Source organism: Choloepus didactylus, chromosome 1 (genome assembly GCF_015220235.1).
Source record: "Choloepus didactylus isolate mChoDid1 chromosome 1, mChoDid1.pri, whole genome shotgun sequence".
NCBI lineage: Eukaryota > Metazoa > Chordata > Mammalia > Pilosa > Megalonychidae > Choloepus > Choloepus didactylus.
Genome location: NC_051307.1, coordinates 19547561 through 19573691, shown reverse-complemented (window position 1 = coordinate 19573691; position 26131 = coordinate 19547561). Strand labels below are relative to the sequence as shown.

At 37.3% G+C, this 26131-nt stretch overlaps 1 protein-coding gene across 4 annotated transcripts in view; it reads right to left on the bottom strand.

Moving 5' to 3' along the window:
- Positions 1-1078: 1078 nt before the first annotated feature.
- Positions 1079-26131, bottom strand: part of GRIK1 (glutamate ionotropic receptor kainate type subunit 1) — a 421057-nt gene continuing 396004 nt past the window's right edge. For 2 of the 4 annotated variants that reach the window (XM_037826101.1, XM_037826175.1), the window contains 4 exons: positions 24120-24345; positions 19160-19410; positions 1949-2035; positions 1079-1529 (listed from right to left, as the gene is read on the bottom strand). In XM_037826101.1, coding sequence (XP_037682029.1) covers positions 1374-1529; positions 1949-2035; positions 19160-19410; positions 24120-24345 — 720 coding nt within the window. In that variant the 3' untranslated portion in view covers positions 1079-1373. The remainder of the gene's footprint in view (positions 1530-1948; positions 2036-19159; positions 19411-24119; positions 24346-26131) is intronic. The other 2 variants (XM_037825939.1, XM_037826017.1) reach the window with 2 other exon arrangements.

Here is a 26131-nt window from a genome sequence, read left to right as displayed (position 1 = left end):
TTTAGTTACATGAAACATTAAGCCAGTGTCTGCCACTTTCCTTTATTTCCCGAAAATGAATGAACCTCCATCTCCCCAGTTAATCTGCATCCAAATCTGGACATCTTCCCTCAGACCACTTCCTGAATTCCTGGCCAGCTGGATTGTGCCTCAAAATTATCTCTACCATCCGATGGCCCCTCTACAGCTACCCCGGATCAGCCACGGTATCTTTTCCCTGGGTTACCGAAACAGCCTTCTAGTTCCTCTCTCCTTTCCTCTTTCTAGGCTTCCTTCCATCAGTTCTTTCTTGACCTTCAGCCAGAATGATTCTTACCTGCCAGGTATTAGAGCCCTTTACATTTTACCTTTTAGCCACAGCAAAGTACTTTCTGTTCTTCTAACATCTGAGCCCTGTTCTCTCTAATTTCCATACCTTCTCACATGCTGTTTCCTTATCTAGATGGCTGACTTCCCCGTCTTATGTTCCCCCCTTGACCTGATGAACTGCAAGTCATCTTTCTGATCCCAACTTAGCTGTTTCTTCCTCCAGAAAGCCTTCCTTGTTCCTGCTCCAGATTGAATACTGCTGAGAACTCCCATAGCATTTCACTTTTCTCAAGGGAGTGCGAATTCTGCTTTGAACAATAAAAGGTTTTTTTCATCTTCATTTTACAATAAATTATGTGGGAGCTCGGACCATATCTGTCTTCCTCACCATGGTATCCCCAGAACACAGAACGGTGTTCAGGATGCCATGGGAACTTTTATGTTATGAATGCATTTCCCCTTTATTTATATATTTTATCATCTATTCACTGAGGTTCCAAATTACTTTAAACTCTTTATAAAGTTAGATTTTGAAACACAAAGATGAATGGTTCAATTTACTATAATATCTAGGTGCTTGGTACAAACTAAAAGCATTTTTAAAATCAGTTGGAAATGACTGTGTCTTGCTAAGCAGGTAAGAGGATTCATCAAAATAGCAGAGTTGACAACTGAGGATGCTTAGCTGTGATTTGGGACATTGTAAATGGGGGCAAGAATTGGGGAGCAATTGACACTCAAGTTCATTCTGGAAAAAATCACCCTGTTGTTTTATTATTATTTAGAAAGCACACACAGCGATTTATTGGGGGGAGAAAGAGAAAATGCAAAATAAGTGAGTATACAAATTCAATCGGAAAGAACCGGTGGCACGTCCCAAGTAACATCTATGTGATCGTTTTAAACTTTTGTGTTTCTTGTATCTGTATACATAATCTGAGTTTATGTATATAGATATACAGAAAGACACTGCACACTTGTCAGAAATCCTTTCACTAAAAATCTGTTGTGAGGGTACCCTTTTATTTATTTCCCTGAAAGTTTCCTCCAGGTGTTTTCTTGGCTCACGCCACAGTCTCTTTTCTCTGAGTTCGTCTCTGATGACAAGTGAGGATACTTGTAAAGGAGGATTTCCCCTTAGTTCTTGACTTTTTCTTTAACTTTTTCTGATTCTTGAGTGAGATTCCTAGTTCTTCCATGATGGCATTGAAAGAGAGACACTAGAGAACATGAAATAATAGAGCTTTAGTTTAATTGAATCTATCTCCATCCTGCTGATGATCTGTCTCTTGCCTAGGTTTTTATGAAAACAAGATATTGGTCTTTAGGCAACTCATCCACCAGGTAGGCTCCCAGAAGTTCCCCTCACCTCCTCCTCCACCCATTGACCTCCCACCTTTTCTACTTGGGGAAACTGAGGCAAGTTAACTGGGTAATTGGGGTTTCATTCACAAATGCAGTAAAATATAAAACTACCCAGTTAGAGACACCTCAAGGCTCTCAAAATAGACAACTTACCTTTGCTGAGATACCAAAAGAGAGTTAAATTAAGTCATTTTCCCATTTAGATTGATCCAAACATTGATAGATTTATCAAGGCATACGGACACTTCAGTAATGCTATAGAAAATGAACAAACCTTCTCTACACCAAGGCTTTGTTTTTTTCTCCCATGAAACCTTACTTTGTTCCTAAAATAAAATCTAATTCTTGATGACTTTCCTTTCTGATAAAAAAAAGAAAAAAAAACAATTTTAAATTGTACATTTTCTCCAAAAAACAGATCTGGCAGCAACAATGATACAGCTGTGGTTGAAATGAAAATGGCACGGTATTGCACTGCACAGCAAAAATGGTGCATAATACAAAAAAATGGAATTATGATTATAAAATGTTATACATATACAATGACATATATATATGTATACAAATAGATCCATTACAATTGCACTATATCTATTCACATGCACAGTATATAAATGGCCTAATTAAACATAATTTGCCATCATTTCTTCCAACCACAGTAAGATCTAAATGATAAATTCCTCTTTATAGGGATTTCTATAAAGTGGCATTGTGTGTGATGAGGTTAATTTAAAACATCCTCTAAGAAACCAAAGCCTTTGGTAAAGCATTTGAAAGTGCAAGTATGACTCGTTTACTGTTGGCTCACAAAATGGATATAGTTGAAAGTCATAATGACAACATGCCACTAGATGATTTATCTAGATTGTAAGTGCTTTACAGAAAGAAATTGGTGTTCTCTGTATGCAAAGAACCTACCATCCAGTGTGGGCTTTGCATATCAATGTACAACATTTGTTTTTGGAAAATGATGCTTCAGTTTGTTCCAAAAAGGACTTGATGTAGTTTGTATAAGTCTTAGGAGTTTTTTTCACTTGATTTGAAAGCCATACATAAAACTTCTGAGACTTAAATTATTGGCCTACACACATACAGCTCATACAAATTTAGTTGTTTGCATATGACTTTCTATCTCTTTTAAGCATAAAATTCCATTTCCATTGCTCTGTGATACTAAAAACTGAAAATCTAGATAATGCATCTTAATTCTTTTCAAACAGCAAGTTGTGGCTTCAGCGAATTGGATGTGTCGTGTTTCACAAAGAAAAGATTCAGAAACATTTTCTATGAATTACATTTCGAAAACTTTTCCCGCAAGTATATCACAAATGAAACGCAATGATTTTTGCAAGATTATGTGATGTGAAGTTCATCTGCTGCTATTATGATCAAATGAATATTTTATAATGTCATTGTGATAGATAGTGTTGTATTGGGGTTTTGCAAACTGTTCAGGGAATTATCTCAATGTAAGATGTTTTTGCACCAGACGTTTCTGATTTCTGGGAGATCTGGAAAATGGAAGGAAGGGAGAGAGGAAAGGAAGGAGTGCCAAGCATTTTACAAACATTACTATATTTAACTCTCACAAGAACCTTATATGGAAGGCATTATTATACCCATTAAATAGATGGGGAAATTTATTATTTGAGATATTAAGTAACTTGCCCAAGACATATGGATAAGGGGAAAAGTGTGCATGTGAACTCGGTCCATCTGACTTTCCAAAACCAATTGATTCCATCTGAAATCTCCTACAATCTGTGTTGTGGGTTGAATTGTGACCCTAATGGACATGTTCAAGTTCTAATCCCTGCTCCTGTGATTGTGAACTTACTCACAAATACAGTCTTTGAAGATACCATTGGTTAAGATGAGGCCAAGCTGGACTAAGGTGAGTCCTGATCCAGTTTGACTGGAGTCCCTGGAAGGAGAGGAAATTTGGACACAAACAGATGGAGATGGAGAGAGAATTATGCGGCCACAAGTCAAGTCACACCATGGATTGCCCACCATGCGCCAAAAGCCAGGAGAGAGCCATGGAATAGAGTCTCCCGTTTTAGAAGCACGACCCTTGATTTTTCAGACTTCAAGCCTCCAGCACAGCAAGAAGGTAAATTTCTGTTGTTTAAGCCAAGTAGTCTACTGCTTTGTTACAGCACCCAAGCCACTGCACCTTGAATCTTGATTCTTATTTTTTATCATTATAAATAGATTATTGTGAATTGTTTTCCCATAAAATTTGTTAAATAATTCCATTATTTATGTTTTGTTTGAACTCTCAGGCATTTAGTTTTAGACCCTTCATTTCACTTTACATTGAGACAAAGTGAGGATCCAAGCTCAGCGCCCATATGGGACACAACGAGGAAAGGACTTCTTGAAATCCTCCTTTCACTATTTTGGGGAGCTCTTCTCTTGCTATTAGGCTTCAATTAAGTTTTTCTTTGAAAAGGAAATCCTCCCTCAAATTTTACATTTCTTTAAAATTCAATAAACATCTCTATTCTTTTGTTCAAGCCCAAGCATTTGTTTTCTGCTGCCAGCATGAGAATACAGATATTTTATCAGTTGTCTGGTTTCGTCTTTGGTCACAAACCATGATTTCTTTCTATTTTTTTATTCTTACTTTGTCTCCAAAGAAAATGGGAAGATATTGTGGCTGACCTTTCTGCTTCCAAGTGTTTGCTATAGTCACAAGGAAAGATGACCTTTAGGGTCCCTGCCAACCGTGAGCTGAAGTGACTCCCCCATGCTGGAATCCACAGGAAATGAAACTGAATGTCGTGCTTCAGCACAGATAGACGTGGGAGGGGTTCGTATTCGTTGATGAATTCACCTTGTGTAATCTCAGAATTAAAGATACGTACAGCATATACAGATTGAGCTTCTGAACCAGAATCAAAATTACAGTAGCTTTACAAAGCTTCTGCTGGGCTTGGTTTTCCTGAACGTTCCCCATTAATGCACAGATCTATACAAAAATGATGTTCAAGCTTCAAGATTTAAACGTTCTACAGTGTAATTTCATCAGAAAATAGTGGACATGGTGACATTCAACTAACTGCCTTGCTCCAGAGACAGGGCAATTGGGAATAGGATATCCCAGCTGGAAATTTTGTAGGCTGGAAATTCCCCGGTAACTTGGACCCTCAGTCTTCCCATTTTTCCCTGGTGGATGGAGTTCTTAGTGTTAATGGATCCATATGTGTGGTTGTTAATTATGGTTGGGAATTGGCTCCTAGTGTCAGAATGCTGGAGTTTCAATTTCAGCTATGCTGCTTAGCAGTTGGGTTACAGTGGACAAGCTGTTTATTTTTTCTTTGACTTGGTTTCCTTATCTATAAAATGAGGACAATAGTAGAATTCTTTCCTGAGGCTAGTCTGAGAATTCAATGAGATAATATATTTAAAAACAATTAGCACAATGCCTGGCACATTGTAAGTACTCCCTTTCTTTAAAGTAAAATTTTATGCACACATCACACTGAAAAGGTTTGAACTCTATGTTTCTCATTGGTATTTGTGTAAGTTTGGGAGGAGGGGATGTTACAGTGAAAAAATTGGTGTGTTTTAAATTTGAGCTATATTGTGGTTTTTAGTGGAGCAATTCCTTTGAATTGTCAATTCCAGTGCTTGAGTTAAAGTAAATTCTACAAATGTTTAAAACATAAAATTTTCAATGCTTGTTATTACTTGTTTTACCCAATCCACAACATGTTAAAGTGTTTATGTAGTAACAAACCTTATAGGATGGCCCATAAAGGATAGGTACTCAAACATCAGATGGAAATGAAGACTAACTAACTGTAGTTAGTTTAAAAAAATTAACATCTCCATGTTTATGAAACTATTTATAATGAATCCCGATGGTGATAAATTTGAGTGGGCAATTCACTTATAAATGAATTTACAGTAATAAAAGTATTTCTTACTGCCATGTGTCTTACACTATTCAAAGGTAAAGTGGTATGTGTGTGTGTGTGTATGTGTGCATGTGTGTGTCAAGGAGGAACTGGTCTCCCTTCCCTTTCAGAAGAAAGGAAACTGAAAAATCGAAGTTAGTCTTCTAGAGACTGCAACTCCAGCTCCAGTAGAACTGTAGCTCTCCTGGCTTTAAAGGGAGAGAGAGTTGCTTGTTTGTTCTGGTTTTGCAGAAGGTTATGTCTCTCATACACTTCTGCCGTGTCTGTGGTGTGTCTCTCCTGAGACATTTCCTTCCCTTCTCCTGCCCTCCTTTCCTTTCCTTTACCTCCCCGTTGGTGTGTTTCTCTTTGTAATTGCAGGCTGCATGGCACCTCCTTGGGATTAACTCCAAATATTTGATTTCTTGAGCTAGCATGAGCCTGAATATAAATTTTCTGTCTCTCCTTACACCTTTATCCTCATATTGCAAATGTTGCCCTGGAAGGGACAGAAGGAGCTAATCAAGTTCTTTAGGTTTTGTATTTAAAATAAATTGGCTTAGAAAACACTGGTCTAGGGAAGGAGAATGATTTTTTTCTTAAGTTATAGGAAAAGCTCTGTGCTGGAATTTGACTTGAGGTTGCGATATTACAAGAACCAGATAAGGCTGTCTTTCAGACTAGTTGCAAACTTGGTGTCATACACTGTGAATATCTGATTCATTTTTTTTGCACATTTATCATTTATGCATTCGGTGCTTCCATTCATTGATGCATTTAGGAGAACTCTTCCAGACGCATACCTTTAGGGGTCTTTCGGACAAATTATTTTTTAGAAGCTCTGACCTAGCCAATAATATAATATGAATTTTATATTTTGTATATATAATTTTCTCCCTTTAATTTATTATTCAAAGACACTTGAAGTGCTAGAAGAAAAGAAGGACATAGAAAATATTGTCATTTTATAGATGTAGAAATCTTTCATTTTGTGTGAAGACCTGGTATAACTTGAAGGCAAGCTGTGAAGTCTTTTTGTGAAGGCCATTTTCAATAAAATTTAAACTATTAAAGGAATGGATTACTGAGAAACAATCAGATTTTCATTACTTATTATTATTGTTTTCTTGGCTTGGTCAACTTATTGGAGGCAGTATCCAAAAAGAATCTTATTATTCACAAGAAAGACAAAGCATTCAGATTCTCTTTTTTTTTTTTTTTTTTTTTTTTTTAACTTGGAAGCCTAAAAATGGGAGCAAACCTAGAATGTTCAACATGTTTTAGGCCTTGAATCAGGGAACTTTTTTAGGAATAGGGACAGAAGAATTCTATTAATGGGTTTGCTACTATAAGGCTTTGGGAAGCCCAGTCACCTATCTGGATGAGGATTTCCCTTCCTCACATGAGAACTGATGATCTTCTAAGAGCAGAGACCAGTCGTGAATCATCCCCACTAATTATATGAAGGTAGGGAAAGGAGTTTCTTGGAGTAACTATGTGTGCACCATCATTGGGTGAGGTTCTTATGTTCCAGACCCAGGATTCGGTCACATTTACTCTGATTTTATCAGTTTCCCAAGTTCATTCAGGATCCATAGGCCAACTTTCATGCACCCGTGAATTTTAAAAAGTGGATCAGAAAGGGTAAAAGTCAGTCACCATGTTAGCTTCCAGAATAGCTCTGTTGAATTGTGCCAGAGAACTAATGAGGGAACTGATTCTCATCTCCTGGGTCTCCTTCAGGGTGGAGAAAATGTAAACGCTGAACTACAACTTCCAAGCTGGTCACCCACCCTTATCCCCATGTCCCAGCATCCACTCCTTGACCAGCTCATTTCCATGCAAACTTTGATGCTTCAAACTGGCTCCCTGTAGGTAATCACTCCCTACAATCCTCTTCACTTCTTCTGGCTGTAGCATGTGGACTCCACTAATTCATTTTTCCTGGCTCCTTCTAACATCATGTTTTTCTCCATCTCTATGTTCTTTTTATCTCTCTACCCTATTTATCTTCACTACCACACCTGGGGCCTGATGTCAACATTCTTGCCCTTTCAGATCCTACATCTCAGCTTCTCTGTTTGCACAAATGTATACCCAAGAATGCCATGTTCTCTTATCTGGATTCCTCAAACCACGAAAACAGACCTATGGGGACACAGTATGTACCATACACATGGACACACATGCATCATCTTTTTGGGGTTTTACCTCTATTTGAAGATTTTGTTTAGAAAAACCTATCTTTCCATGAAAATAAATATAAGTATGTGTGGAATGACATGCAAAATCCACATAGATATGTATTTTTTAGTTCTTAAAGAAATTTTTTCACTTGGGGTGGAAGTTCTGGGCTATACTCACCAAATTTGGGGGCAGGTGGTGATATAATTTCATGGAACACTTTGAGAAGTGATGATAATGCTGAGGCAATGTAAGATTTTGATATTAATCCATGTACTTTCTCCAATTCTTCTGAATCCCAACCCTTTTTCCTACTTTTAAAGCTGAAGCAAGAGCTTTTATATGCATTGCCCTCAAGGTAGGATGATAAAGAAAGAAAAACAGATTCAAATTTGCAGCTTTGAGCTCTTAAATTGACTCTTGTGGATCTACTGAAGACACTGCAGTCTTAGAAGCTATTAATTGCAATAACGAGGTATTTGAAAGAAGAATAGAAGTTTTTTTTGAATGTAAAAGTTTGACTTTTAATATCAAGCTTAGAGCTTTTGAGATTCAGCCTATAGAACTGGGGATGGGGTATGATAATACAATTGTTCTTTATCTGTCATCAAGGAAAAAAGTTCAACCAGGTGATAGGAGTGTCTTTCTCAGAGCTCAGATGTTGAAAAATACATCAGAAGGGGCCTCTTACCTGCCACTTCTAGGGTCCATCCCCATGGGGTGGGAAAAAAAGCAGCTTTATAGGTTTGGGGGACCTGAGAACACAAGGAAATTGAGTCACATTCTCTGTCTTGGACTCTCTGAAGAGGAGCCACTCGAGAGGAGAAATGTCATGGAACCTGCCATCAGGCCAGCCTGAGACTGTCCTCTGAGTCTCCCATGGTCCCTGAAGGGCATTCAGGAATAGGTGAAACATTCCTCTGACCCTGAGAGGGGCACAGAAGTGGCTGTGGGTGGGATGATGGACATGAAGAGAAGGATGCAAAATGGCCTACCCAGGCTTTATGACCAGAATGCAGAGAGATCTTCCTAAGGTGAGTTGGGTTTCTGGTGGACCTTGCAATGCAGAGTTAAGCAGCTCCCTTTGCTTAAAAGTGGCAGAAATGTGGGTCTGCATACCAATCCAAGCTACCCATAGTGCCTTTCTCTCTTCTGTAGTCACTGTCAGAGGCCCAAGTGTCTTTCTTCTCTGGCCTTCTGGCTTCGCTCTGGCTTCACTACATCTCTCAACCCTGACTTGGCTCCTCTTGCAGGCTCAGAGCCTGTGTTCCTCCTCCAACCATTGGTCTCATATATACAGGACCAGGCCTCTACATTTAAGATCTGAGATGACACTGTGGTGATTGGATTTTCCTCATCTCCCAGAGAAGAGAACCTGATCCTTTTAGCAAGTCAGAAGCTGAGCTAGGGGCATAAAAATAAACTTCCATGAATTTCTTTGCTGGCCCAGTCTCATACAGGGAATGACTCTGCCCTTGGGCTATATTGACCTTGACCTGAAGTTTACGTTGCCCGCAGTGCACGTATGCACTACATTAGAGTCTTTGGGTACTTATGCACACATATAGTGGGTACAAATATTTCTCGAGCTATAAATTCATGGGTACAAAAACTATTTGAGGTCTTTTTTTCTTTATAACTGAACTCTCCAGAGCTTAGAGGTTCCTAAACTTCTAATGGATCTTGTCAACTCAAGGTTACTCACTTTTGGTTTACAATTTAGTTTTCTCTTGGTTAATGGCTCAGTTAGTAGAGGCCTCTCCCTACCTTCCTTCTTGGCTTCTTTCTCAGGGGCATCTGGGCTTAAGAGAGGCTTATAGAAAACCCAGCACTGGTGATAGAGGGAGCACCTGGGAAAATTCCCTTGTCCTTTTGGCTTCCCCAGTGGTGGATCAGCCTACAAGGTCATGGACATTGATCTCTGCTCTGATCAACCTTTGTGATGCCTGTGGTCTCACCAAGGTCTCCATATCTGGTTCACGCTCTGTGATTTTTCCACCCCAACCTCAAGTCTTTGAGTTCAATGGTCTAACAGTACTTCCACAAGGCTCTTGGTTGAGAAGGGACAGAGATTTTGGATTCATTCCCTGGAACACTCTGGGGTGAGTGTTCATAGGTTCGTTGCCTAGACATAGTAATTCTGCCATTCAGAAGACAGTTGAATGCAAGATTTCTCTATAAGTTTTGCTATCTCCCAGGATACATCCTATAAAGCCAATAACTATATTTTCTTTTCAGAATTCCCCTTAAACTCTTCTGGGGATTTCTATATTTTTGTCCTTCCAAATTGGGACTTAGCTCCTCTCAAGAATCCAAGTAACACATAAGACTTAGTGACTTCCCTCCATTTCATTCTTTTCCACCCTCTCTTCTTTCCTTCTTTCCTTCTTTCCTTCCCTCCTTCATTCCTTCCTTTCTCTCTCTCTCTCTCTCTCACTTTTTCTCTTTCTGTCTTTCTTTTTCTCTTTTCTATTGATCAAAAACTGTTCTGCAGTAGGAAAATTGGTTAGGAGTAAATCTTTCACATGGATTTCCCTAACCTTAGTTTTATGGCCTTGGCTCAGAAGCTTATTAATGATAAGCTTCTTGAATTAAAACAACTGAGTTATTCAATGAAATACCTTGATCTTGCAATCAAAGCCACAATTTTCAAATTTCTTTTCTTTGCTAAAAATTGGTAAAATTTACCTAAAGCTCAAAAGCTAAGAGCTTGATTCATTTCTAGCTTGAAAGCAATGCATATGGAAAACCCTTATTGATGCTGGATGGTGGGGGAAAGTGTAGGGATAAAAATAATGATAAAATAATATCATGCTATCCTTTTCCTTTGTCTCTTCTTAGCAGAGATACTTAAATTCCACTTACAGAATAGTCTGTGAACTCCAGCTCCATTTAGCTCTCCCTTTCCTGAATTGTGATTCAGCATGTAATCAGTTCCATAGCTTTGTATAGCTTCCTAGGTACATGTCTAGTCTATAGGCTCATGAAGGTAAAAAACAGTTCCACTTCTGTGACCTTCACTGTGGTTACAATGATTTTCTTATCATTGATTGAACGGGAACCCACTCTCTCCTTGAAGGTATGATGGCAGGTTGAGCTGTTTTTCTATATCCAGAGAAATATATCTATATCCTGAAATACTGACAGGGCAAGGTAATTTTGCTTATTGTAATAAGAATTTAATGTATTCAAGATAGTCACTGGTTCTATATTTTTATTTCCTTCACACTTTCTAGCCAGTTAGTGGCAGTGAGGGGACCTGAATTCTTGGCTTGTGATTCCTAATCATCTTTTCCACATACAACTTTCAGAGTCTGTTTGGTTTATAAGACAGTGTCAACTTGTACATTGGGAAAGTTTTTTTCCAAATGAATGCTAATTGCTTCATGGCTTTTCTGATAATTAAGAAATGTTTGGGATTCCAGGCAAAAGAGAGCCTCTTTGTAGAATTGCAAACATGACTTGATTAACAGACTTCTCCAAATCTTTTTTAAAGTTGGTAAAGCTGCAGCAGAAGTGAAGCCACAGTTCCTTGCAAGCATCTGTATGATGTGCCAGGTGATACTGAGGAAAGATAAGTTATGGCAGGTATTGTATGGATGGAAGTTTCTTTGGTTGTATGGTTGGTAAAGACTGATAAGCAAAAACTTCTGTTTTGAAGTTGAAAAATCTGAATATTTGAATATTTTAGTTTGAACATTCCATTCAATTGAAAACTTGGGTAAAAAGACAATTCTGATCAGGCCACATTAATCTGTTTTACTTGATATGAGGAAACACAGTCATCATTATTTTTGTGTATATCTTGATATATACATTGTGTTATGGATACACACTGTTGTACAGCTGGGCCAATTAGCTGTTTGTGGTCTGAAAACTACACAGTTAAGATTCTGCAGGGTGTGAAACCAAGCACATCATATGTTGGTTTTCTATCACAAGGATGTTCTTATCTTTGCAAATAGGATTGCCTTGAAAATTTAAGGAAGAATCCCATTTTTCATGATATCAGTCTCTGTGGAGAGAGGCTTTTGAAAGTAAAAATGATTTTAATATGCTTGTGCATCTGGACATAAAATTCCGTAACTGTGAGAAGCATAAAGAAATGGTTCCTAAAGGCAAGTTAAAACTGTAGCATTGAGCAGAAATTTTTCATTATCTGTAAGAGTTAATTAATAATGCCATTTGGCACAGTTAGATGTGCAGAAAATCGTATAATAAGTAAGAATGCTTTGCTTTCCTTCAGCTTTTCAAGGCTGTTCAGGCTACTTTTAAATTGCTTGCTAGGAAATAGACCTTAGAGGATAAGGGTCATACAGTTTGAAACTAATTGGGATTCATTGTATTGCTGCTTTCCCGCAGATGGCTAATACAGGACCTAATATAGTGCTAGTAAAATGCAGTGAGGTTATTTGGAAATAATTTTCATTGTCTAGGTTTGTAATCAGATGATCCAGCTGATTTCCCTAAGGCAAGATCCCTACCTACCATGTATTCCTTAGGTAGTTCCAATTTTGCCAGAAAAGCTCTAAAATAATGCAATTTATCATTTTAGTCTAAAGCAAAATAAAATTGAAAGCTTAATTTTTTTTCTCCTTGATCATATTAGGTTAAAGACAGACTCGTTAGGAAACAAATTAGACAACAACATCTGATTCATAGCTGTTGATGCACTAGTTCAACCTTTGATACCTCCTTGCTTTCTTCCTAACCTTTAACAGTATTTTTCAAAGTGTAATCCATAGATAACCTACTAGAGTTAATAAATATTCACATTTATCATCTAATTTGAAGTAAAACTGCTATATCCAAATGGATTTTAATGAAAAACTCATGTTTACCATCTACTTTGAAGTAAAACCACTGTATTTAGGATCGCTTTAAAGAAAATTCATTTATGGGAAACTATTTAAAAAAATACTTGCTGATTTGACAGACAATAAAAAAAGTATTGCAAAGTCCCCTTGAGGGACTGGGGGAAAATGTGGAAATATTAAACTTCCCCAACTGGGGAATTCCTAACATTCTCACAAGCATTGGGGACTACAAATTTAATAGGCCAAGCCCTCGATGTTGAGGCTTGCCCTTAGGAAACCTGTTACTGCAAAGGAGAAGCTAGGCCTACTTATAATTATGCCTAAAAGTCACTCCCAAAGAAACACTTTTGTTGTTCAGATGTGGCTTCTCTCTTTAAGCCAACTCTGCAGGAAAACTCACTGCCCATCCCCCTCCATGGGACATGACTCCCAGGGGTGTTAATCTCCCTGGCAATGTGGGACATGATTCCTGGGATGAGAATGGCATTGCGGGATTGAGAAAGCCTTCTTGACCAAAAGGGGAAGAGAAATGAAACAAAATAGAGTTTCAGATTCCAAATAGAGTTGAGAGATCATTCTGGAAGTTATTCTTATGCATTATATAGATATTCCTTTTTAGTTTTTAGTGTATTGGAATAGCTAGGAGGAAATACTTGAAACTGTTGAACTGTAACCCAGTAGCCTTGATTCTTGAAGATGACTGTATAAGTATATAGCTTTTGCAGTGTGACTGTGAAATTGCGCAAACCTTGTGACTGACACTTCCTTTATCCAGTATATGGACAGTTGAGTAAGAAAACAAAGAAAAAAAAATAAATAATGGGGGAGGATAAGGGGTATGGGATATTTTGAGTGTTTTTATTTTTCTTCTTACTTTTATTTATTTATTTATTTATTTATTTATTTATTTATTTTGAGTGATTAAAATGTTCAAAAACTGATTGCAGTGATGAATGTACAACTATATGATGGTACCATAAATTGTATACTTTGGATGATTATCTGGTATGTAAATAAATGTCAATAAAATTGTATACAAAATTAAAAAAAACTCTTGTTTTGAAGATAGTTTAAATGAAAATTTATGTATATGACCTAATTTTGGGGAAAACTGCTACATTTAAGCTCATTTTTATGAAAACTAATGTGTACAACTACTTTTAAGATTCATTTTCAGGCTTTACTAAAAATTAGGATTCCTGGACTAGACCTACCTAGCAGGAATCTCTGAAAGTGGAGCCCAGTAATCTGTATTTTAAATAATTTCCCCAGGTGATTCTGATGTACATCAAAGTCTGAGAACTCATTGCTTAAAAATAGAGAATGTGAATGTTTTCTCTTCATGTTCAAACATTCTTTTCTAAATTTCACTGATAATATAATGGCCTATGGAAGGGGGGTAATGTAATCTTAGCATTCATTTACATGATAGCAAGAATTGGTAGTCCTAGAGTACGTATAAAGGGAGAAAGAAGAGAGTGTAAAGAATTTGGTGTCTGAAATAAATGGAGTTCTCTCAAGGGAGGAAAAGGGCACAGAGAGAGCAGTAAAATGTCCACTTGATAATTTTGAATGGGGTTAGCCTTGTGTTTTACAAGAAAAGGTGAAGATTTTTCCATTGACCATCATGAAGTTTCTATCTCCAAGATGTGCACAGTTTCTTTTTGAATTCTCCCAGGAAATGATTTATTGAATATTGAATGCTAAGTATATGTTTTATATGTTGCTTGGAATTAATACCTAAATCAATCAATCAATAAACAGCAAAAATTAATTGAGCTCCAATTAGCTACACAGCCTTATGCTTTAGATCTGTAGTTCTCAATCTTTACTGTATGTTAGAACCAACTGGGCTTCCTAAAATTCTACTGTTTTCCTGCCCTCACCCCAGACTAATTAAATTAGAATATCTAGAACTTCCACTATAGATCTTCATGTAATGACAGTTTGGATCCTTCTCTTGGGCTCAATAGTTTTGCCATTGAATTTTAATGTTTGTCCTAGGAAAAGCAGTGTGTGTGTGGGGGGGGGGGGGGAGGAGGCACAGAGAGGGAGAGAGAGAGAAAGAGAGAGAAAGAGGGAGAAATAGATAGAGATTGAGAGAGAAAGGAAGAGAGAGAGGGAGGGAGGGGGAGGGAGAAAAAGAGAGAGAGAGGGGGTGGAGAGAGATTGAGCCTCTAAATGGGGAAATCTTTATTCCAAATTGGGCTGTGTTTGAAGATGTGTGATAAATTTTCCTTTCTGCCAGCATGACCTAAGGAGCAATCCTAAGTTTCTCTAGAAGGAGTTAACCTTTTTCAACCAATATTTATTAATGAGGATTTTATAAATGATCTCCTTCTATATGTCATTATATTTCATTTAATTATCATGGCAACTGAATGAAGTCAGTAACATTATCTTCATTTTACAAATGAGGAAACTGAGGCTCAGAGAAGTTAAAAATTTACCCCAAACAATGATAATAAATACCATTGTTTCTTGAATGGCTATGTGCCAAGCATGGTGTAAGATGTTTTGGCACATCATCACTGGATGAGATATATTATCATAAAAGTATTCCCTGGAATCTGATCTGTGGAACACTGTCAAGGCACTCTGAGGAAAAAAGGTTCTATGATCTAATAGGTTTGGGAAATGCTGGATACTTTTTCATCTTACCAGAATTTCTTAGTGCATGATAATGTATTACACATGCTGAGATGTTATGCAGTAAAGGAACATTTAGAAGTGTACCCCATTAGTTATTTAACCATGGAAATCTTAATTGAGTAACACTTGCCAACAGAACTCATTTTGAAAAATACCACTTTGAAACAAACGTATGATTTAGAAATTATGTCCTAGTATTGCATATTAGGAAACCAAGGCCTTGAGAAATTCAGCAACTTGCCTATGTCATTTAGCAGGTGCTACACTAGACTTTGAATCTCAGCTTGGTTGATTTAGAAAATTTTCTTCTGATTCTAAAGTCTATAATTCCAAATCATTGAATCTCTGATATCTATTTCTCTGTAAGTAAAGCTGAAATAAACGTGTTTAAAGGATTAAAAGCAATATTATTTGTAAAAACATTTTGAAAACCACACAATAGTATGTAGATATCAGAATTAGGTAGTATACTGTATAGAATAGTTTATAAATATTAATTTTTGAAGGGATCATTTTCTTCAAATCTCTGAATTACATTTTAAAAGTATGTTCTCTGTAGTAAGGCAAGTTTTGTGAGTTGTTGTTAACTCCATACATTATCTATACATCATCAATCACCCTTGAATTTTTTTTGGTAGCAGTAAGTAAAATTTATTAAATAGTCTATGGGAAACTAAACTCATGAATTTGTGGTTTCTATACAGTGAATCAATGAAATATGAAACTAAGAATAATGTAGTACTTATCCCAACATCTCATTCCATTGCTTATGCAAATGTGAACTCTGACCTAAGGCAAACAGTATGCTGCTTTTACTTCAATAACAATACAAAAATGTTAGTGTGATTTATAGATATTTTCTTAGAAGTATATTTATTTAAAGGAGAAAGCAAGGCTGAGAAACAGTTGGGGCAAGAGTCAACTTTCTTGATCATATTTTCCTGGAGAAATATAGAATTGATTGGAGAGATCTGTGATTCAAAAATTGGAGCCCATTTTAAGCTAAGCAAAGAGAAGGCAAAATCCTACATGCTTGCACAGATGGTGTATCTCTACTTCTGAGGAATGTGTTTCGGGGGATCACTTCATGTGTCAAAAGGTAATCCCATTGAGGAGAACGAAGGCCAACTGACCCCATTTGAGGGAAGATGAAAGGCATCTTCAATTCCCTTTACTCACTGTGAAGGGGATATAAGCCCAGGGGGACGAGCAGATGTCTTCCATCACAACAAATTTAGTATGCAGTTGGCTCTTCATGTCAGCAAGCTGAGTTAGAGTGGGAATTATTTACAGCACTTTGAATGCAGGTGGAAAATAAATCTACAGGGATCTGTAACAAATGTGTATGGAAATTCTTTCCTCTATTTCCTCCTCCTTGCCCTTCTTTCCCCACACACTTGGAATGAATTAGTAATGGCAGAAGAACCAGAGAAATGAGTGCTCAAGTGGCAAATCTCAGGAAAGACTGCTGCAATAACAACTACTCAGTCCTGCGTGAGTGGGAAAGGAATGAAATAACATCTCATGAAAAGATGTTCATCAGTGCCAAGAGTGAGGGCGAGTGACTGGTGAATAGAAGATCCTATGAATTAGTTCATAGCTCAGGACTTTGCTTAGAGCTTGAAGGAAATAATATATAGCTTGAAAAAAAAAAACAGTTCCTTGGAGTCTTGGTGCTTACTATCTATCTGAACCTACAAAAGATTGTTAAGCTGTACAAGTAAATGTGATTTGAGAGCCTGATGTTAATGAATTTCTATCCAGGGATTCCCCTTGACTGCATTGTGCCTTCCTGAGTGATGTTTGACTTAGCCAAAGCTCTTCTGTGACACCTAAGTTTTCAAATTTAGTTTTCTTTCTCTGGATCACATCTTTTGAATTCTTAAAATTGAAGATATCTTGAAGTCTTTGTCTAAATAATACATTTTAAATAGTGGAGTCAAGTTGAGTTAAAAATTAGGACTGTTATGGAGTTATGTGCTTATTAAAAAGATACGATTTAGGATGGCTTGGAAGTGTGTATATTTTCAGAATGTATGGGACAGGGAGAAGGAAAGAGGAGGAAAAATGATTCACAAAGATGGAAATTCCGCAAAATTAGCATTTTGCTTTCATGCTTTGCACTGGTAAAAGTCTGAATCTCCTTTTTCATGGGGAAAGAGTTGCTTAATTTTAATGTAGAAAGAATTAAGACAAATGCTTGGGACTGATCATTCTCTTGACCCAATAACAGAATCCTGTAAATACACAAATATTGGCATCTATATGCCCTTCAGACATCCCTGTCCCCGTTCCAACACACAGTGTACCTGTTTCTAGCGCATAGAATCGAACATGTAGAGTACAAGTTTCATTCTTCTAAAGGGAACTATGCTATTTATACTTAGTAGATAAAGATATCATCAATAACACCCATTAGCAGAAATAATATTTACTTTAAAAAAAAAAAACACTGATTACACAGTATGAACTGAAGACTTTGTCCAAATCCCTCCCCCCCTCCAGTTAATTTGCTACTTTCTAAATCTGTAGATAAAGTGGTTCCAGAGGTAGAGTTGTTGAATGGGTTTGCTTACACTGCAGTCCATAAAAGAAACAAAAAGCTTTGCATGCAAAAGAAATGAGAGAAAAAATATAGAAAAATGAATAAATCAATAGTTAAAATGAATGTTTAAAAATTAAATCAAATGAAGCTGGTAGTTATGAGAAGCACATTAAAGCATTACATATACAAGCTTTTATTTGTCAAATTAGTTGCATACAACAAGACACCTCAGGAGAAAATTGAAAGTTGAAGCAGATCAGTCCATTCTCCCTTTTAATTGAAGACAATTTTCTCTAACAAGGTCTAGGAAAGGGATGCTCAGTGTTCTCACAGTTGCCTTGTAATTCTGGGGAAGATTTTCACAATGATGAGATACCAGGTTATAGTCAATCGCCCCCAACTTTGGGAACCTAAGGAGCATTTTCACCTAAAGGAAGTGGGACATTCATATTAGATTATCATTAATCAGAATTGACTACATAATTTATGGAGCCCAGTACAACATAAAATATGGGGCTTTTTGTTAAAAAATTATTAAGAATTTCAAGGGAGTTTCAGCAGAACATTAGGCCAGCTTTGTCATTAACAGGGTATGGGTTTGAAACTCTTAATGGTGTCTTTAAATTGGCATGAGCTTTGTATTATGTTTATTGTAGTATCTTTAGGAAGGAATCATTTTAAATCAGAATCATTTTATTCAGAATACTATAAACTCCTGCTGCAATTTCCTTAAAAAATCAACAGACAAAAAAAATGGTTAACTGTTGAAATCATTCTATATCTGAAATGCAAAAATGGAAAGCAAAGTCTCAAATACTTTATTTTATTTTATTGCCATTTTGTACAGTTTCCTATATTCCCGGCAAACAAGTTTTGGGTGAATTATCCTTTTACATACCATGCTTTGATAGAAGTAAATGCTCAATTTCAAAATACTACTTCTATATCTTTATATAAATTGTTTTATGTTAGTACATGAGCTCAACATTGACACTTAAGGGCTGTAGCATTTCTCTCAAAGTTCTTTTTATATCTTTTCCAATTTTGGATTTATTTCTTCCTCAATCTACCTAGGGTTTCTATCTTAAGAGCAATAACTGTTCAAGAAAGTAACTGAGTTTGGAATTTCTGCAAAGTCATTCCAAGTAGCACTAATTGGATTTAGTGTATAAGGCGCTTCCTTCTTCTCATTAATAAATGATGAAGCTATGGTGCCAGCATCACCTGGCAGGCATTCAATAACTGTTCTAACTCAGAAATGCCTCTTTGGGGCCTCTAATTCAATAGACTGTTACAAAAAATGGCAAATATCCTTAAAAATCGAAACTTAAGACAGACAACACATGCTAAAAACTACCCAGTTCTAGAAAGAGATGACTCACCTGTTCAATATCATTGTTCTTCTTTGATTTGTATATAAATTCTCCAATGGCTACAAAAACAGAAAGGACCAGTCCAGCTGCCAGAACAATGAAGATGCCTCCAATATTTTCGACTCCCAGAGCACTGGCCTCTTTGCTCTCTTCCTCAGGGCAGCCGTTTCCTCTCCACCACTTCTCCTTCATCATATGCAGCTTCCCCTCCTCTTGCAATTGAAGGATAGCAATAGTGATTTTATCCCGGTAAGGAGAGCCTGTAAGTAAGGTCATTTGTACATTGGTCACCAAATGAATGGAGCAAGTGTCAAGGAGTAGTATTCTCTGGTTGGTAACTACTTTGTGATTGCTATGAAACCCCAATCCAAGTTCAATCCTGTATTTTGAAAGCTCTGAATAATTGGAATGTAGATAGCTGACAATTGGATATTAACTCTGATCCTGGCTGTCAATCAGCCCTTTTTAAAGAAGGAAAAGCTAAGCTAGTAATTTGTGCCATACTTCCGCCTTCTGATGGGTTCTTTATATGAGCCATTTCCCATGTTAAGGGGTTTTGTCATTTGGATTCTAGATTTTCTTGGTTGTTTCACATTGTGACAGAGCCTGGAGAGATGCTCACCAGTGACATTTTCTCTTCTTCCTAAGTGAATAGACAGACATTTTTCAGATGCTCTTATAGTTCATTGTGGTCATGTGACTGATTTCTAGCCAATCACATGGAAGCTAAAGTGATGTATGAATAGACCTGGCTCATACATTCGCCAACATGATCGTCTACTCTCTCTGTCCTTGTTCTCAAATGCACAGGTGGAAGGAAATAATTTCAAGTCACTAGCAATGGTGGGGCCTCCAAATACAAAGAGCCTGGGTCCCAGGAAGACTGTATGAAGCAAACCCTCTCTAACAAATCACATTGGACTATGAGAGAAGCAAGAAATGAATTTTTATTATGAAAACTTTGAAAATTTGGAGATGTTGCTTATAGCAGTTAGCCTACCCTGCCCAGTACACTTAAGATAAACTTAAGAGTAGGCTCTAAATAATGCTAAGACCCTATAAAATTCAATTAGGCTTGGAAAGTTTGCAAGGATGTCATTGATATTATTTATACTGTATCTTTTAGTCATGTCATTGAACTTTCAATTTCGTTAAGGTTAGAGAGCACCGGTATCTGAAGCTCCCCCAATATTGGGTTCTTAGGTTGATCAATGGAAAGGAAGAGTCAAATAGATGGCAAAATTCTTCCTTTGAACTTCTTCTTGGATGCTAAGAATTTTTGTTAGCAACTCTTTTACTCAGTTGGAAAGCAGTGTGCTCTGATTCTTTTCTGTTTACAAATTTTAACATCCTTTCTGGTGGAAGCAAATTTAAAAACAAGGCATCTTAGAACTAGAAGAGATTTTAGGAATAATATAATCCAGTCCACTTATTTTAGAATTGAAGAGGCTTAGGCAATGAAAGTATGAGTGAAACTAATAATTATTGGCAAAGCCAAGCATCAAATCCAATTTCCTTACTTCTATCCTAGAATTATTTCCATGAAAGCACTTCTCCCACTTCTGCCTTATGTTTTATGGCATGGTTTATGTTCACAAAAGCAGGTTAACATTTGTGGCCTTTATTTTTTATTTTATTTTATTTTTTGCCACCTCCGAAGACTTCCTCAAGTAGTTGTCAGCACTCAAAATCAAGTTTAAATGACAAGCAAAATGCTTTGGAGCTAGATTATGGCTTGTCAATTAAGAGTATGGATTTTTGGTGAGAAAATGGATCTTTACGCCAAATTAAAAGGTATTGGCTGCTTGTTTAAGCACACCAGAATAATGGTTAGTGTCAAAATTAGCACCATTAATATACCTGTAATGTGTGAGCAATTAAGTAAACCAGGAGAGCTCTGCTTTAATGTACATGAAAGTGCTTAGAAGAGCTTAAAAATGATTCTTACAATAGTGTTTGCAGCAGTAATCATAGCAGGTATACACTGCAGGCGTTCAGCAAATGTTGACTGATGCTCTCTTTTCTGCCTTTGGGCTGCACAATACCTAAAACATTTCAGACAGATGGGAATCCGATCTCTGTTTAAAGTTGGTCTCTGAGGAAGGTAATTTCCAGCCTCCCTGTCACCTGTTTAAGCCTTAACTGCTCTCATTCTCTTGAAGTTGTATTTTAAATCCCTCAGGACGTGCAATTCCAGAGTCTCGAAGAATGGTCTTCAATTTTGTGTTGTCACTGAGCTGACTTTGCCAATTTTCCATATTGGGAAAGACTTTGGACCCCTGAGGGAGTCAGTGAGGGCAAAAGCAGGAATGAACAGAGAATTTTTATATCTGAAATCATTTTAGCTCCAATCTTTGTTGTTTTTGCTTAAATGGACTAAATGACATTGGAAGTGATTTATTTCAAGTCACTTGAAAAAATATATATGTATACACTCAGATCTTCCTGAATAGCAACTGATCTTTCTTAAAGAGTCAATTCATCATAGAAGAAACATCTCACAAATTTATCCAACAGCTGTATTCCCAATGGTTGTATTCTCTTTGAGGCCTGCCATCTGTTCCAATTATTCCTTCATTGTTTTTGGTTTAAAAGCATGACAGGTTTATAATCACTCTGAAAAATTCCTGGAATATATTTCTTTTCATCTAGGGAGGGGGGAAGGCTCTTCAACTTTGGAACTTTTATGTCAGAGTATTACTGAGGTTAAAAAAAAAAGTAAACAGAACTGGTACATTCAGATCTTTCTATATTATATTATATAAAATGTAGGGCTACTCATCACAGGTTCAGCCCCCTTCAGGTGAAGATAGAGTGGTTTTCAAAGTGCTGCATTAATTTAAATGTGTTGCAGAAAAGGGACCCTTGCTCCCCAAGTGCTCCACCCATGTTACTCACCACACTAGCAGAAAATTTAACTTTAGCGTTATAGTCCATTCTGTAGAAGAAACACCATTAAAAGACTTATGCTAAAATGCAGATACTCAGGGTGGGAGTGGGAAACATATTGTTATTTTCTATCATTATCACCGGATAGGAAATTAGTGATGGAGGCATGTTTGGGGGTGGAGGATGGAAGGCTAAAGGTTCAGTGTTTTCACTATAATTTGTTGTAAAGATGGTTCTGTACAACTAAGCAACCACAGTTTTTCCTTTAAGAAGATGCAGAGTATATTATAATAAATACCTGGCTCTTGATTACGAAAAGATTCAGATAAAGGCACATTCTCCTGGTGTTCTTGTCTGACTTATCCCATCTAACTAAAGTGAACAGTGATGGGATATAAAAAATAGCATTTGTTTACTGCCTCTCACCCCCCACCCCATGACAAAGCTTGGTTATAGAGATAGGGCATTGTTTCCAAATCAAAAAGAGAAGTGGTGTCCTTTCAGTTAGTGTTAACTCCTCCAAGACTCTGCAAAGTTTATTGACTAAATTATAAAAAAGCCCACCCCTTGGGGAAAAATACACTTCAATAATAATATTCAGGAAAAGTTATTAGAGACTGAAGAGCAAGAAGGTAGCTACAGGTCCTCTAGCCCAAATATTTTGCAGAACATTTAATTAGAGGACACAAATGATAAAGATACTAATAAAGTTAATTTCTCCCTAGCAAATATTTCTAATACCAGATAGCAGGGAGTCAAATGATCTGTCTTCATGGTGAGAATGAAGAAAGTTGATACTTGTTCTGGTTAATGAAATTAGTATTGATCAAAAGTTGAATATGGATTACAGAGAATTTTTAAAAAATGAATTCACTGCCAAATGAAAACCTCAGAAAAGTTTACCTAGAATGTAGCTTTAGATGGGTGTTTGAAAAAGTGGAATACCTGACCACCTCGGGCCAAAATTCCCACATGGCTACAATGGACTGAATGGCAGCTGCCCCCTGTAGATAAGTCACAGGGTCTCCAATTCTCCAGGGTTGCCACCATGCCCTACTGCCTCCTCAGGCAAACAAACTTTACTCAGTTAAGAAGTCTGCTTGGACTCTGAATGCATTTGAGCTTCTGATTCCTGCTTGATTGATGTTGAGGGTCAAACTGGCTACTCTCTTTCAAACGACAAAAACAACAATACAAATGAACCAAATCTACCTTGGGTCCTGACTTGATGGCAACTATGATTTCTGCTTTTTGGCTAGACCAGTGGTCTAAGAAGGCCCACAGTTCCTCTCCTTTGGAGTGATTATCAGCTAATTACCAGTGACCCACCTGAGATGAGCAAATTGTCACCCGACCATAACCTTATACCACACAGTTTTCTATAGAGAAGGAAACAATAAAGACAGTTCTATATTCAAGGGACAATTATTGACATGCAAGAAGATCTTTGTGTAAGGGTCTGTGTGGCTAAAAGGCATCAGTACCCCTAGGGAGAGCAGTGGTACAGAATCAAGGAATACAATTATTCAGATGTTTTAGATAGCTGTTGTTGATTGAATCTAGCCTATTGTCTGGTCAAATTATAATTATATAATTTAATCTTTATCCTTAAAGATTAAATTTGTTTTTCTATCTATTGACATGGAATTCTTGTCCTCTAACCTTTGTCAACTTTATGCAGATTAATTTTCTTTTATTCTAATATAAGGTAAAAAACTATACAGGCCATTTATAGGTATTGAAGAAAAAATGTGAAGAGTGGTAAATAGGAAGATATTCTTTTTAAGATATTGATTTGGAGTAAAATAACAAAATCTTTGTACTCTTAAGCAGTTATACAGAGGCAGAGATTGAAAGAGACGCTGACTAAACATTTATTAGGTTAAATTTATGAGAGTCTTCAATTCAGACCATGCTTCTGATCTACAAGGATTTTTATTTTCCTCATTTTTTTAGTCTACTAAAGATGTTGCAGAGCATCTCAGGATGTGGATTAAAGGCCTCTAAGCTCATTTCCTTGTCCATAGTTTGTAATCGACATTATCCATGTCAGTCCCAGCTAATTTCTTGCCTCTCTTACCAATAGGCGTTCCCACTCCATAACCTTTGGAGTCAATGAGGCCCCCGATCTGAGTGAGGTTGCAGTTTCTCTGCGTCACATACTCAATGCTGGTGGACTCCATCAGCAGGGCATAGTCGGTCATGAGTACCCGTTGGATCCCTTCATCACTGTTTTTGACCAGGGCAGTCTGCTGCCTGCTGCTCATAAAAGCCCACATCTTCTCATAGGTGGATATCTTTGATTTCTGCAGAGAAAGAAAGCACACCCATCGGCAGAAGGGTGCTGAAAAAATAAGTCCTAAAGCCATTCAAAATCTCAGCGGTTTAAACAATATAGAGATTATCTCTGCAATTGAGAAACCTAGATAGATGATCCTGGAACACCAGCTTGGCAATTGAAAAGATCTCACTCTACATAAAAGATCTACTCTGCTTGGAGGCATTGAGGTTGCTAGTGACAAAAAGTATTCCTTGTCCTCATTGACTCAAAGTTCTTAGGTTAATTTTAGTTAGGGAAGAAATAACATTGGTATCAACAATAGCATTTGCCTAATGAACTGGCCCACTGGGCCAAGGGGTGACTAGCTCGCTCCTAGAAGCTACTCATTTACTCCATTTCCCTTCAATCACTCAATTTCAAAAGTCACTGTTTTATTGTTTTCCAGCATGTAAATTTCAATATCCCATCCAGCCTTCCTTTGCTGGGTATAGCCCTGGGATAAATCACTGCTTTCTCCGCATTAGGTTTGAAAGAATAACTACCCATTCCTATTGTTTCTGAAAAAACTAGAATATAAATGCTCTTCTCAAATTATAGTTTGCATCGGAAAACTCTTCATACTGTATTTATATGCCTTTTTATACATATATTCATTTTTTGTTGTGAACTTTCACATAAATACATAACAGTGATAACTTTCAAAGTACGATTTCACAAGTAGAGAGCAAATTTTAAAGTCTGTCATGGGTCACAGTTCCACACTTTAGCCATTTCAGTTATTGTAAAATATATATACAGAAAGGTGTCATCTCTCAATGTACAGCACAACAAACAGTCATACAGATAATTTCAAAAATTGTTATGGATTATGGTTCCACAGTTTCAGCTCTTTCCTTATTATGCAATGCAAGGTATATACAGACAGGTGAAGAACTTCAAGGCACAATTCAATGAGCAGCTATAGAGCAAATCCCAAAGTATGCTACAAGCTACAGTTCCACCATGTCATTTATCTCCTTCCAGACATTCCAACACCCCAGCACCCAAAATAACATACATATAATTATATAAAGTTTCGGTATTCATAGACCTTTGCTCAATCTTACCTTGTTTGTTGCTACCCCTTCTCAATCTCTTTTTTCAACTTTAGGGGCATCTAGCTAGTGAGCACCCTAACTTGTTCACATTGAAAGGGGGTGTCGACAGTATGGGGAAGGGGGCCACATCTGATAGTTGATCTTAAAGAGGCTGTTGCTTCTGGGTTTTAAGACTTGTCTGACATAGGAACACTCTGGTGGATTTAAGTTTCTGAAATATAAAACCTATAAGTGCATCTTTTATAGAATCTCAGGTAGGGACCTAGGTATTTGGGAACTACTTTTGGTAAAAGCAAGGCATACTGTGGCCATTTGGGATGTCTAGCTGGAGACTGCATAAGAGAAACCTCCAGGATAGCCTCTTGACTCTATTTGGGATCTCTCAGCCACTGTGACCTCAGCTTGTTACCTTTCTTTTTTGCCCCCTTGTGGTCAAGTAGGCATTTTCAATCCCTCACTGCCAGGGCCAGGCTCATTCCTAGAGGTCATGTCCCACGTTGCCAGGGAGATTCATTCCCCTGGGAGTCATACCCCTCATTGGGGGGGAGGTTAGTGAATTTATTTGCCCAGTTGGCCTTAGAGAGAGAAAGGCCACGCAACAAAAGAGGTTCCCTAGAGGTGCCTCTTAGGCATAATTATAGGAGGGCTCAGCCTCCTATTTATAGCCCTAAATTTCACAAGAGCAAGGCTCAAGTCGAGGGCTTGATTTATTAA